We start from the raw sequence: 15,145 nt of genomic DNA on the forward strand, positions 1-15,145 counted from the left end.
AACAGGGCTTCAAAGCACAGCAACAAGGTGTTGGAGATAAAAATCTGGCCCACCAGCAGGAAAAGGTTCCCTACCCCTGCCTGAAGCCTCCTTGGCATTTCACTTAACAATTGACTCATTACCATTTCGGTTGGAGGGCTTTTGTTACAGTTCATAGTCCCTTTCCTTCAAGCCCAGGAGAGTCGGTGAAAAGAAACATGTTTTACCTTGTTCATTTAGCATTGCCTGTCACATCCTGCAAAGCTTTTGGCATGAATCGTAGTTCCTCTTTGGCCAGCTCCGCAATTCAGGCTGTATACATACTGCCCGAACCATGTGTCACTGCACAGGTCAGGAAACAACGTAGCCTTCGCTGCTTAGTCCTAAATTTGGCTCCATCTACCTAACAGCTGGGTTTGGCTCCATCTACCTAACAGATTTATCCGTGTGTGTATGTCAGAAAGAAATCTTAGCATTTGTATGAACATTTATAAATAAATAAATCAGTAGAGCCCATTGATACGAACAAAAGTGAAGTATTTTTTTAAAAAATTTTATTCTGTCCCTTGAATATGCTCATCTTTCCAGTAGACCCAGTGTTATCTTTTCAAAGTACCATACCTTGATGTAGGTTATTGCACCGTTACTTTGTATAAGTAGCATAGTCATGAAAAGAAAAGCGCAAATAAACTTATGTAAGCTTATATAACATCCCTTTCTATAGTCCAGTTCCACGTAGTTCTTGTGACTGAGGGGGAAATTGCAAGATCAGCTCTGAAGGTCTGCAGCAAAGATGGGTCGGGTGATGACAGCTGCCATTCACCAGCTGGAAGGCTGTGGTGGTGTTTACACCTCCCCTCAGAAAACTGAGCCATGTGGTGTTGAAGGGTTTACAGCAGCAGCAGGATAACCTCTGGCTCATGGGTCTAATTATGGCCACCAGGCCATTTTAGAAAAGCTACAGCTACTTAATGCCTTTTCCTGTTGTTCTCCACGGCAACAACAAACACCAAATTCAGAAAGTGCCAAATTCAAGCTGGAAAGAAAGAATCGGGAGCATGCTTAGGAGCAGCTTCCTTTGGGTTGCAAAGGAAGACATGCATTGGCTTGCAGTTTGAATTACATGACATCAGTGGTCAGGTGACTGACTGGTGGGCAGCTCTGCCCATCTGCCAAAGTGTCCTGCAGCAGGCTGGCCATTTCTGAATCGACCCCTCAAGCTAGATCCAATTTCCTACCCCTTGTTTACATCCCCCAGCGTTAGGGGGCCACGTTCATACACCTGGTACAGTACTGGGTCCATTAAATAGATATGTCTACAGTAAGGAGAAAAAACCTGGTATTGGACTAAGTACCTCCCTTTTCTTCACATACATGCATCCATCCCCCCTAAAAAATCTGGCAGTCACCACTGGCCCAGTTCACTGCTTTTCTGCCATAGTAGGACTGCTGTTATTACATACAAGCATGCCTATATTGTACTTGTATAATGTAGAAGTATATACTTAAAGGTTTCTGCCAAACGATTATGGACTACCAGGCTCAGAAATAGTCACTTGCCTGGGTGCCTGTTAGAAGTTAAGAGTCTTTCAGGAGAGTAAGCAGATAATCATTACAAAAAACTAGGGTTGCAAATCCCTTAACTTACAAAGGTACACTGTGGGAAGCTAGGCTAACAACTTTTGTTGATGTAGTTCCATGGCTGAATTTGTGGGTATTTGCAAATTAGTACAACCTGGATTGTCATCTGATTAGATCCTCTCTCCCCATTTCTATTTCATCTGTCTGTTAGCTAGTTAATCATTTAAGCTTAAGGATCACACTGCAAAACCTCTGTGAAGAGCCCCATCTTCTTGAAGACCCTGAAGGCAAAGGGTCATTTCACAAATGTGAGAAAGACATGGCCTAGAGCTTATTGCCTTTGACCCTCCAGAAGTTGCTGAACTACAACTTCCATCATCCCTGGCCATTGCCACACTTGCTGGGGCTAATGGGAGTTGGAAGTCCAGCAGAACCTGGAGGGTCTAAGGTTCCCCACCCCTGGCTTTTCTTCTACAAGATGCAGTAATGGCTACCAGCTTGGATGGCTTTAAAAGAAGATTAGACAAATTTATGGAGGACAGGGCTATCAATGGCTACTAGCCGTGATGGCTGTGCTCTGCCACCCTAGTCAGAGGCAGCATGCTTCTGAAAACCAGTTGCCGGAAGTCTCAGGGGAGAGTGTTCTTGCACTCAGGTCCTGCTTGCGGACTTTCCCCAGGCACCTGGTTGGCCACTGTGAGAACAGGATGCTGGACTAGATGGGCCACTGGCCTGATCCAGCAGGCTGTTCTTAAGTTCTTATGTTCTATTTCATCATATTTGGGGAAACAGATTATAGAACATCCTCTATTGCAGTAATAGGGCAGCTGTGTCCCTTGAGATGTTTCGGCAGTCAACTCCCATCATTTCTAGCCAACATGGCCACTGGTCAGGGATGAAGGGAGGCACAGTACAGCAATATCTGGAGGGCCACAGCTGTCCCATTCTTGCAGTAACGCATCAACTCCAAAATAGTTGAAAGAATAAGCCAATGCAAGACCTACCAGTATGGCGGAATTGCCACATTTTAAAATGTACTGCAGCCCTAGTTATTTATAGTAATCCCATCATAAGTAGCAGACTGAGCACACAGTAGCAAAACACATTCTTGAGTGTGTGTATGCCTTTCTCCTATTAGAGAAACCACTTGGTATTCACCCAGGCACTCAAAATGTAAGCCTGACTGGGCAATGGAAGATGAACATGAGACAAAAGTTGGCATGCAGCTAACACACTTCCGACTCCTGGTTGTATGACTTTGTCCTTGACACAGCAGTTTTGTGCATTTAGGAAACTCACAGGAAACTTGTTTGGGGTGGGGGAGAGAAAGGGAAGAATCAAACACCCCATCTCCCCACCCCTTAGGCCTGAAGTCCAGCTATAGGTGCATCCTATGAGCCTGCTGATCATTCTGCTCAACTCTGAAATCTTTTCCCACTGATGTTACTGGAGCCCAGATTTCTCCAAGGCAGCCTCTTTCAATGAAATACCACTTTGACAGGCAGGCATAATGTGTGTGGGCTTTTTTTTTTGGCATGCTATAAACTATGGTCTATTCTCTAAACACCAGTTGAAGTGGTGCCTTGTCATTCCTAATATCAGCCAACTTCGATGGATGATTGCTTTGCATCCTCAAGCACTCACAAGTACTTCTTCACATGATCTTGCTTGTTTATGCTACATTTGGAGTTGAGTTGCACATCTTTCACCTGGCTCCCTGCCATTTTTTTTTTTTTAACCATGCCTGTTCTTCATAGAATGCTGCAGGATGGGTTACAAATACGGACACCAACCAAGGGTTGATACCATACTAGTATTTTCCCATGTAAACGCTAACTAGTGTGCTACTTGCAAAATAAGGTCTGTGAGCATGTTATAACTGCCAGTTCCACATCTCACTTAAAATCTGCCAGCAAGTTAGAAAAGAAATTCTACCCTATAAACCATCTATGGCATTCACTCTTTTTGTTGCTAAAGACTCAAGAAAGCAGCTTTGAGGACAAGCATTTAAAACATTTAGTGCAACTGGTAAACAACAGGTTTTCTCCTAGAAAAGAAAGCGTCACACTCTTCAACTCTGTCCAGTGAGGTCAGTGCAGCAAGACTCAGCAATAACTTTCAACAGATACCTGCACTAGTTTCTGTTTTGTTATAAAAGGGCACTACAGTGCAAACTCCTTTAAAGGCATTTTAAAATTATTTTTAACCTACCCTTGCAAAATTCCAAAATAAGATGCAGTTTTCTAAAACATCAATTGAAAACAATCCTCACATTGCTAGCAGCTCCTCAGCCTAGGTGTTCAATCCACCTTCAGATCAAGGTGTTGCTTGCCTGAACGTAACAAGGTTTTGATTTGCCTACAGTTATTTATGAGTACCTGAATAGACTTCCTGTAAGGGCCTATGTAATAAACACACCTCCCACTCATGGATTGAGTCACATGGAAACATGAATATTTCGAGTCTGTGCCTTTGGGATCCCTTCCACCACCAGCAGCTGGTACAAGCCAAGGGAGCCAGAAAAGCCTGCAGGAACAGCTTACTGCTCACCTTCAAGGAGGAACTACGATGGCACCACACTGACATCTTCAATCTGGAAGAACTTGTAGGCTTCCTGGAGCCCAACTGGACCTTTGGTCTACTCCAGCAGGGCTGTTCTTATAGGTGGCAGCCACAACACCGCACATCATTTTATTTTTTTAAGCAAAAGCATCTAGCTTACTTGGGCTATCTAGACGAGGGCAAGTAGGTGTGACAGCTCCCCCTCTCCAGGCTTACATGGACTATCACATGGTTAACCAGTGTGCTGCAAGGCTCTCCAGAAAGAAGAGTCTTAATTTCTTCTAAAGTAAGGGTGGCTAACCTGTGGCCCTTCAGATGTTGTAGAACTCCCAACGCCAGCCAGTAAGGCCGTCAGTCAGGGATAACGCAAGTTGTAGCCCCAAACATTTCGAGAGCCATACATTAGCCACCTCGGTTCTACAGGATTCCAAAACAATCAAAGGGGAACTCAAAACACCTATGTTCCCTCAATGGAATGGCCTCATGGGAACCTTAAAGGTGAATGAAAATGAATACACACACACACACCCCAGCACTATAATACATCAATCTAAGTGAGGCCTGTGAGCTCTGGAATAATTTCTACATTGTTTCTCTACTTATCTTCTCTCCAAGATAGATAGGTATAGGGTTTTAGTTCCCCCAATAGGTTTTTCACAGACATCCAGACAAGGATTTGCCTTCCAAAAATACACCTGTTCATCTTTTGAAATTATTGTTGGAAATGGCCCTCGCTCTTACGTCTAATGTCCGTTTGCTCCAGCTAGGACACACCCTTTTCAGAAGAAAAAAACTAGTCTTAGTTAGGAGCAGATCTACCACTACAGTGAAAACAAGGGTGAGTTTAGGTAGTAGGCAAGCTTATCTTTAAATTACCACACGAGATCAGATTCTGACTTGGGACTAGACTAAAGTGACCTGAAGAACAAGTTGTCCTTTCCGAGACTTTGCATCTCTTCCCAACTCCCAGTGTGCTGGCCACACCTTAATACAGTGGTTGTCTTGTCTGTTCTTCCCACACCTGACTTTTCAGTACTGGTTGTGCACAGTCTTAGTCAGATTCTCATTGCCATTTCTCATAGATTCTAAAAAATCAAAATTTTGATGCAGGAAGAGAATTTGGTCCAGGTTCTCGGGAGCAAGTACACCTCTCCGGTGCTCCAGGGCACTTTCAGTGGCAGCAAAGGCCTGATCTGGTGGCACAACTGTCGCTGGGATGGCCAAGTACTGCCGGGCTAATCTGGCTACTGAGGGGAAGCGGTGCTCATTGTTCTTCCACCAGTCCAAGGGGTTAGTGCTGCGCTTGCACAGAGGTTCCACAATGTAATTCTCCAGCTGCTGATGGATCTCTGGCATACTCTCAGTGGGGTCTTTCCCCAAAAGGATGTCATACATACTCTGAGACTGTCCGCTCGAGCCTCTCTCCTTATGGGCAGAGAGCTGGCTAGCTGCTTCACCAACCTCTGCTTTATAATCAGAGTTTGGCACCCAGAACTGGGTTGACAGTGGGGACTGGTGGTTGAAGAACTGTGACAGCATGCTTTTAATCTTTTTGTGCAGGTCACTCCTCAGGCTGGGGCTCAGGAACCTCATTTCCTTGAAGCGGGGGTCTAAGAATGATGCAACCACTGCTGGGCTCTCCAGCAACTTCTCATCATCCAAGATGCCCCAGCGCTGGGTGAGCTCCAACTTTATATTGCTCACCACTGTCTTGATGATGCCGCTTGCTTCCTCTGACTGCTGCCCAATGGCAGTGACAATGCCATGGATGCACGGCATCAGGGAGGAGATGGAGAAGTTCTGTTCTTCCCGCAAGAATGATGTAGCGATCTTAAGCGTCCTCATGACAGGCACCAGATCCTGCAAGAGTTTCCATTGGTGGTCGGCCAGGTTCTGGACCACCGTGGTTCCCTTGGGGTGTTCCTCCAAGACGGACATGATGGCCCACTTGAGATCCAACAGGCACTCGCACATCTCGATGGTAGTTATCCACCGAGCCCCAGTGTCCATCACCAGTTTCAGCTTAGTCTTGTTGATGGCTTCCAGTTTACTGTTGAGTGAGCAGGTGGCCTTAGCATCCTGCTGGAAGTAGCAGACAATGCTACGGGCAGCACTCAAGGCCTCTTGCACCTGTTCCACCTCAAGACCCACCTTCACACACAGATGCAGCAGGTGTGCAGCGCAGCACAGGCTGGTCCAGCCATAGACACACTTGAGTTGTGATGAGTTTGCCTCCAAATCTTGTAGGCTGTCGTGCATCACGCAGAAGACAGACTTGTTGGACAGCCCAAAGTCTGTCAGGACCGAATACAACCTGTCTCCTAAATTACTCTCCGCTTTGTTCTCGTGCACCTGTTGGGTCTCCAAGATGCACCTTGCCCGCCGCCACTCCCCATCAATGAAGTTGGTCATGATTGTCAGGTATGTTTGGTTGGGCTGGGAAAGCCAGAATTCAGCGCAGATGACAATAGACTGGGCTGTTTGCAGGTAGCGTTCTAGGTGCTGCTTGACCACATTGTATCGGTGCCACAGCATGCTAGAGAGCTGCATAGGGGATGGGAGAATAAAGCTAGGTTCTAGGTAGCCAATTAGAAGGCCAAAGCCTTTGTCCTTCACTACAGAGAGGGGGTGGAGGTCCCGAAAAATCATTTCCAGCACTAGCTCCAGAATCACGTCGGTCCTGGGTTCTGTGCAGGACACGGCGTGGTACTGATTGTTGTTTTCAGGTGTCAGCTGGCGGGCCCTTTTTATTGCATTCTCCTGGGCCACATAGTCCGGGTCAGAAACTTGGTCATCCTTCAGCTGAGACAGCAAGGTGTCACGAATGCTGTGCTTCCTCACCAGATGTTCCCTCATTGTAGTGGTGCTGTTGTGGAAGGACAGCTGCTTCTTGCAGACGTTGCATTCGACGTAAGCATCCCCCAGTTTGGTGTAATAGTTCCACACCTTCGATTTGCGGCGGTCGACATAGAGGGAGGTGCTCGTCCCATCGTGGGCACTGCCTTTCTCGCGTCTCCTTCTTGTGCAAGGGCCCAGGTTGGCTGGCATTGCACAAGTATTGAAGACCATTGATATTTCCTCTGTGAGAGTGGAAAAGAAGAGAACCACAGTTTGCCATTAATTCAATGCAGAAAATAAAAGCAGATGCCATCACAGCAGAATACCTGTCAAGAGAGAGCCAGGAGGAGATGTCCGCTATCTGCTGTTATGCTTTCCGTGGTGGGGAACCTGTGACCTTCCAGATGCTGATGGACTACAACTTCATCATCCCTCGCAATTGATGGGGGCTTTTGGGAGGTGGAGTCAAACATCTGAAGGGCACCAGGTTCCCCACACCTGTACTAAAATATCTGGTACTGACTCCTCTCTTCTCTTCAGTTTTAAATCCATTTTTAAGCTGTGTTCCCATTTTAATTAATTTGTAAAGAGTATTTACATTTCTATATTGAATTTTAATGCTTTTATTGTTTCACCATGCGAGCCACCAAAATAATTCTTGTTCTGAGTCTATATACATGTAAGAAATATAACAACAAACAGCAACAACAATTGCACGGCACAGCTATTTGCACACACTTCTCCAGATTAGTGACACATAATTTTTGCCCAGGTTTGATCGGTTAAACCTGAATGTCTCACACTTCCTCAGCAGCCGACATTTTAGGCCCAAATTTCATTTATTTCACAAGGTTTATACGTGAATCAATCAACCAAAGAGCCTCTATGCAGTTTCCATAAAACCATTTAAAATGTTCATTAAAAATATGGATAAAATCAAGTGGACATAACATTTATCAAAATATATGATTGTAGCCAACTAAGTTTGGTTCCGAGTAGACCCACTGAAATTAATGAACCTAAATTAGTCATACCCATTCATTTCAATAGGTACACTCTAAGTATGATTAGCATTGGATACAAGCCACAAATTGGGAAAGGCTGTGGCTCTGTAGTAGAGCATCAGCCTTCCACGCAGCAGGTCCCAGGTTCAATCCCCAGCAGCATCTCCAGGTAGGGCTGGAAATGTGCTCTGTCTGAAACCCTGGAGTGCCACTGCTAGTCAATGCAGACCAGGTGGGGGACCCTTTGGCCCTCCAGATGTTGCTGATCTACAACTCTCATTAGCTCCAGCCAGCATGGCCAACAGCCTAGGCTGATGGGAGTTGTAGTCCAGCAATATCTGGAGGGCCAAAGGGTCCATACTTCTGGTGTAGATAATACTGAGCTAGATGGACCAATGCTCTGACTTGGTCTAAGGTAGCTCTCTATGGTCCATGTTTGTTTTAAAACAAGTATACAAAATGAAATATATATTAATGTCTAGGTGATGTCCATAGCAGAGGAAGGGAACTTCTATACCTTGTACTGTCTGAGGGTAGGATGGAGCAAGGATAGGGACAGTTTGCACTTCTATGATCTCCTCCTTGGGCTGAGCGTCCCCTTCATTATCCTCAAGTTTGACGCATTTCTGCAAAAACTCGCTGACCCTTTTGGAGCTCACATCTTCCATTTCGGTCTTGTGGGGGGTTGAGGGGAAGAAACAGAGTGACAGTCATGGGAAGAAACAGCAGACAAAAGAGGTCAGATCCTCACAGTGGTTTCTGCCCTACAACGAGGAACATGGGTAAATTACCTTCACTTTAACACATACTGTACCTGGTTACATAGACCAATGGTCTTGACTTGGTATAAGGTGGCTTCCTGTGTTCCTGTGATTCCACCATGCAAGGGCTTGCATGAGTCAGCTTAGGGCAAAAGGAGGGACCATGGTAGGGCCAATGCAGAAGCCCAGCACCACCAAGCATAATTCTATCCATGGCCACAGGACCAGAGACCACATCCCTGTTTGCACCGGAACTATGCTGCAACTACAGCACATGAGTATTAACTAAAGCATGAGTTCCAAGTCTCAGCAAAATGCTAGCCTAGAAGAGAGAGTTACTGGCTTGAACTCATTATAGCAACCTCCCTTTGCAAACATCCAAAGGATGGAGCTCTCAGTGCTCGTCAACCACTTTTTAAAAAAAGTGTTCCCAGAAGTAAACAATTTGAGTAGCAAATGTTAACATTTGGTTTTCCCAACCATGCCAATTTTTTGAAAAGTGAATTGCATGGTTATTATCACCTTAGTGGTTATAACCACTATGCACTGATCTCATAAGGAGAGTAGTTACAAATTCTTAGAGGAGGTTAGAGCCCCTGAAGGTCAGCTCCCCTCGCCATACTCCAACATAAACTGGTTGCGCTTAATAGTTAACCTTCCTTAGATATTGATGGTGGAAATCATACAAACAGTATATGGGGACATTTTAAAAAACAACAGCCTTGCAAGCATCGTTTTACAGTTTATGACTCGGCTAAACAGCAAGTCATCCTGAGGTGCTCTGCTGGTTCTGAAGAAAGCACAATTGCTATGCCCTTCAAACATCCCCCGATTCTCAGGTTCCAGAATGGTAGCCATCTTAAGTCTGCTGCAAAGAAAATAAAGAGTCCAATGGGATCTTGAAGCCTAATCAATGTATTGTGACAAAAGTTTTCTTTTTCCCCTCGACCTGATTGCCAGGGACACCCTCCATTCCACCTTTTCTCCCCCCGCCCACCCACAGCTAAAGCTTTTCCCTTTGAATTAGCCCCGTAGAGCCTCAGATTCACACCATCTGTTTTTGTAAGGGGAAGGGCCGTGGCTCAGTGCTGCAGCATCCGCTTTGCATGTAGAAAATTCAAGGCTCAATCCCAGAATCTCCAGGCAGGGATGGGAATGTCCCAGCTGAAATCCTGGAGAGCTGCTGCCAGCCAGGGTAGACAATACTGTCCTGAGCTAATTGGATCAATGGTCAGACTCAGTTTAAGGCAGCTTCCTATGTTTGTCGTCCCCCCCTCCATATTTACCTTCAGCTCTGTCCTGGTACACGCAGCCATGCCCCTTCCAGCATCCACTTGGGAAGCAGTAGAATATAGGAAGATACTAAATCAGCATATCCATCTGAGAATTGGTCTACCACCAGCTGGTCTCCAGGAAACTATCTTTCTCAGACCTAGCTGGAAGTGCAAGGGACTGAATCCAGGACCCTTTGCATGCAGTCTGTCCATTAAGCCAAGGTCATCAACCTTTTTAGGCCCATGGACACATTTGGAGTTTTGAGTGAGTGCCATGGGGACACACACCTCTGGTCAATTCTCTCCCCCCTCTACTGTATCAACCTCACAAACATAGAGAGACAGAAAGTGAGAAAGTGCACACATGTACAAACACATCGCTTTCCCAAGGGATCTGGGTTAAAAAAAGTCAGATCCAGTAGACATTCTGAGGCTTGAAAAGTACATAGAGCTGAAAGAGGAAGTGGGAAAGAGTATCACTCTTCTAACTTCCGCTTTCAACTCTACATACTTTTTAGGGAGAGAAAGATCATCACTCTCACCAACTCATGACAAAGGGGCAGTGAATGGGATCAGGAATCAGAGGCTTCACAGGCACTAGGCGACAAAAATGCCATTGTGCACAAGGGCACCATGTTGGTGACTCCTGATTAAGCCATTTCTTTTTCACCAGTAGTAATTGCTCCCTACTTGTAACAAATGGATAATCTGACTCATTTGCCACAAGCACAAGCTGTAGTTTTGCATGTCACTACAGATCTCTTAAGCACGGACAGAGCACTGTCATACTGCTTTAACAGTCATTGCTTTCCCCAAAGAATATTGGGAACTGTAGTTTGTTAAGGGTGCTGCCCCTCAGAACTACAGTTCCCAGCACCCTTAACAGTTCCCGGGGTTCTTTGGGAGAAGCCATACTGTTAACGTGATATAAGAGTGCTTTGAATGTATGGTGAGATGTGACTGAAGATAATAGTATTTATTTTCTTTCTGCATGGTACCCAGCAGAAGAACCATTCCTTGGCTCCTTTGCTACGTCTTTGCATTTTCAGATGGATTGGAAACAAAATTATTTATCGTCATGGACTTCCCCCACTTAACAGAAACTATTTGTGGGGTGGGGGCAGAACAGCAAATAAATTAAGGTTGTAATCCTAGACATACTTAACTAGGTTGTAAGCTGCACCAAGGCTTACTTTTGAAGAAAAATGCATAGGAGGATTCATCAGTATACATGTTAAACCTTATCTGCAGACTTCTTCCATGTCCATTAGATTTCATCCAATCTCCATTTCATTCAGTGGAAGTTCATATTTTCACTGAGGCTCAGCTATTGTACTTCCTTATCTTAAAAGGGAACAGGATTCTACATTATGCATAGGACAGCCAATCCAGAGGCTCTATGGGAGATTAGGTGGAAACACAGAGATTCAGTGCATGTCAAAGGCTCCCCCTTTACCAGAATGCATTCCGCCTCCATTGGATGGGCAGACTGAGCTGTCCCAACACAGCAGTCAACTTGGAGACTAGAGGCTGTATATGTGTGTGCATGTGCCTTTGCACCTGCAGAGTTTTAGGCTGGAACATGCAAGAGGCAGTTGGCAGTGGAGGCTGGTAGCTCCATGTCAGTGGGGCAGTGAAATATGCTCCAGGTTTAGTCTGAATGGTCAAGGAGATGCTTGAACGTTTGGACTAAAACCTGGAACAGATTCCACTGCCCCACTGACATGGAGCCACCAGCCACCACTGGAAATTGGTATCCAACATTTTACTGGATATGCCCATTTGGTTGTTTCTGAATACTACAATTTTCTTCTACTACTACTACTACTACTAAGCTAGGTCTGCCAACTAAGCACGGGTGTTTTTTCAGATAATACGTATACCATTTAACTCTTAATTCACTAATTAAATGTAAGTATGTGTTCATATTGCTACTTGTTTGTCTGGAATCCCAGGATGAAAGAGACTGTTACCACCCTTTGTACAGCAAAATAAAATTCTGTCTAACTCTATACCTCTTTTAATCAAATTGAGCATTTGGACAACACTCCAACCCTCTTACCTTTGTGACTTTAACAAACTGTTGATGACAGAATAGGAACTAGCAGTATTATGGGTTCTCGTTCTCCCAGTCAGGCAGCATTCTTAATTAAACACACCAGCTTTTAAATCTGGCTAGCAAAATCAGCACCAAGCAGCCTTTCACAAGACACTGATGTGGCCAATATATAGATTTCTATTTATTCCCTTCTCTCATTTAAAACAAAACAAAACACTAAAAGGCTGTTCCATATGGTTAGTGACAATTATGATTAAACTGACATAGGTCCTTTTGAAGATTTAATCCATTAATCACCCAGTTTATTCCATTAAAAGTTTGTGGTCCTATATTTAGCATTAAATAGCATCGCATACACACTAAGTATTCTGCTCCTATCATAACAAGGATAGGAGCTTTCAAAAAAATTAAATAAAAATCCATAGACGCCTAAGAAAATCTTTAGGTTTCCTAAAGCAACCATCTGACAGGAAAACCACACATATACACACATAAATACGTACACAAGATAAAAGAATTAGCCTAAAACGCATGTGCCCCCAATTTAACCATCCTGTTCATGTGGGTCACTCCAATGACCTCAATAATTTCAATCTGCAAAATGTTCAAGAAGGCATAGAGGAACTTACACTCAAGTAAGAACCTCTAAAACATGCTTAACTGGGTGGGTGGGAGGAGGGAAAGGGACAAACTATTTCGCGTTGCTGGGGGGAATAAAATTATTTTTAGCTCTGCCAAAAACCTAAGCAGTCCTGCCGCAATCCAGCCACGCATACACAGACGCCCACCCAGAGAATCGATTGGACAGGGCTGGGCGTGTTCATCATCTGCAGGTTGATTTCCCCCCAGAATCGCTGCCTCTGCCTCCCATCCTTTTGAAACCCACATAACCCTCCAAGCGTGTCTCTTTGAGTGCACAAGCGGAAGGAAAGTTTTTGAGAAGCTAAAGGGAGAGAAGGAAAGACGAGGCAGGCACCCAATAGATTTCCACTCGCCTCTGCAAACGCGTCTGTATGCGTGCGTATATATATATATATATATATATATATATATATATATATATATATATATATCAAAATTCTTACCCCTTTGTTATCATGAGCATAGCGCAGCCTCGGTGGTTTGCAGCCTCACAGCTCCTGGTGCAGCAAAATGGGATTACAGCCTAACCTTTCATCGGGAAGTGATTCCTTTAGGGCTCCTCTGAAAAGTTCACAGCAGGACGAAAAGCGTCCCTGGATTCCAACCTTATTCCCAAGAGGTAGAAGAGAAGGGCTCATGTCTTTGAAAACGTTGCATTGGAGAAGCCTGGAACCAGCAATAAATGCAGTTCAACACCCTCATTTGCAGGGCTAGCCTTCCCATGAGATGACTGCGCCTGTTTTAAAACATTGTTATTAATATTATCGCTATTGTCATTATACCAAACATTTGCTCCATGCTGTACGGTAGTTTCTCACAGAGCTACACTTCCCAGCACCTTTAACAAACTACAGTTCCCAGGATTCTGGGGGGAGGGGGAGAGAATATGCTTTAACGTATGGTGTGTGCACAGATTAAAGAACAACACGGCCGCTACCACAGGCTCACAATCTAATAGACACGATACAAAAGGAAAAAGAAACAGAAAAGCAAGGAAGAATTGAGACACCCATTCACGACATAAACTCAGCACTACAGTATCATCTCATCTGAGCCTGCCATTTTGTTTAATTACACAGCAGACACCAACCTGCAGCCAATTGCCGTCTGGCTGATGGATAGGGACCCTTCCCTGCTACAGTCCCTAGGGGCAATTGGCAAATATACTTTCTAGCAGGGACGGGGGTCAGTAAGATCCCTGTGTATCCATTCCTTCTCCTGCCAATGGATGGTGCCCAGGCTGGTCCTCCCCTTGCTGTGATGTTCCTTCTAGGAGGTAGATGGGGCAAACTCACAGCAGGGTTTAAGGTATCCCAATGGGCATTTTGTAGTCGAGGGTTGATGCATTAAAAATAATGGACTTCAGTTGGTCATAACAGCTGGTATAGCACAGTGGGGAGGAGAGCCTGGCTGGGAGCCCAGAGTCTGTGAGTTCAAATCCCCGCTCGTGTCTCCTGGGGGTCAAGGGCCAGCTAAAGATCACCCCCACAGTGAGTGACTCAGGGGTTATGTGCCCTGCCACCTGTGCAGCCGTGGACAAGCTGCATCATCCCAAGGAGCCCAGTTGCCCCCCGGCTGGCAGTTGCGGACAAGGAAGGGGCTGGCTCATGCAGCTGGGGCAAGTTGAGCAGGCCCTAGCCAGCTGGGGAGGACTAGCCTCAGAGGGAGGTAATGGTAAACCCCCTCTGAATACTGCTTACCATTAAAAGCCTGTTCATAGGGTCACCATAAGTCGGGATCGACTTGAAGGCAGTCCATTTCCATTCCATTGGTTGGTCATACCTATTAATTTCAATGGGTCTGCTCTAAGTAGGACTAACAATGGAGACAACCCTCAGTGTATTCCTGCAGTTGTCAAGTAGAAACCAATGTATTTTCCAGATATATCAATGGCCACTTTTTAAGGCCACTCCAATTACATGGCAATTTTCACTATCAGTACTTTTCTGCATTTCCTTTCCTTCTGAGCTCACTTTTTACAATTCTACACACACACACACACACACACACACACATGTAATGATATATATGTACCTACAATTGAGTATATGTGCACCCGCGACTCACAATAATAGTTAATGCATCTGATGAAGTAGGTTCAATGCCATCACTTGTGGACTTAACTGGCACAATGGAGTTTTAAAATCACTCTATAAATGCGACAATTGGCTTACTAATGCCAAAAAGTCTGGATTTTCTGTGAACAACCCAAGGTTTGCAGAAATACGAAACAAAACAAAAAACTGAGGTTGAAAATATCCAAAAGCAGCCTAGTGAGGACTGAGCATGCCCAGTGGCTGTGGAATGCTAGCTAATTGTTGGGGCAGGGGACATAAAACCAACTGGGAGGGGAAATGGAAGAGACCATCCTGGAATGGGGGTCCAGCTGGTTGGTTGGCTGGGAGGCACCTACCAGAAGGAGTACTCCACGCTGCAATGTTTTGT

General features: G+C 45.0%; 1 protein-coding gene across 7 annotated transcripts; it reads right to left on the reverse strand.

Moving 5' to 3' along the window:
• Positions 1-516: 516 nt before the first annotated feature.
• On the reverse strand, positions 517-13,843 carry LOC133370510 (E3 SUMO-protein ligase ZBED1-like). Of its 7 annotated transcripts, none has more exons than XM_061596930.1 (4): positions 13,144-13,418; positions 11,193-11,396; positions 8,482-8,638; positions 517-7,202 (listed from the first exon to the last, which is right to left on the reverse strand). In XM_061596930.1, exons 2-4 carry the CDS (start codon positions 11,220-11,222, stop codon positions 5,152-5,154), a joined length of 2,238 nt encoding a protein of 745 aa, XP_061452914.1. In that variant the 5' UTR covers positions 11,223-11,396; positions 13,144-13,418; the 3' UTR covers positions 517-5,151. The 7 variants fall into 7 exon arrangements, with proteins under 7 accessions (XP_061452914.1, XP_061452916.1, XP_061452915.1 ...); XM_061596932.1 differs by lacking the exon at positions 13,144-13,418 and adding an exon at positions 12,688-13,082; XM_061596931.1 differs by lacking the exon at positions 13,144-13,418 and adding an exon at positions 12,062-13,082.
• Between the last annotated feature and the right edge of the window lie 1,302 nt (positions 13,844-15,145).

The sequence above is a fragment of the Rhineura floridana genome, chromosome 15 (assembly GCF_030035675.1).
Source record: "Rhineura floridana isolate rRhiFlo1 chromosome 15, rRhiFlo1.hap2, whole genome shotgun sequence".
In the NCBI taxonomy this organism is placed as follows: Eukaryota; Metazoa; Chordata; class Lepidosauria; order Squamata; family Rhineuridae; genus Rhineura; species Rhineura floridana.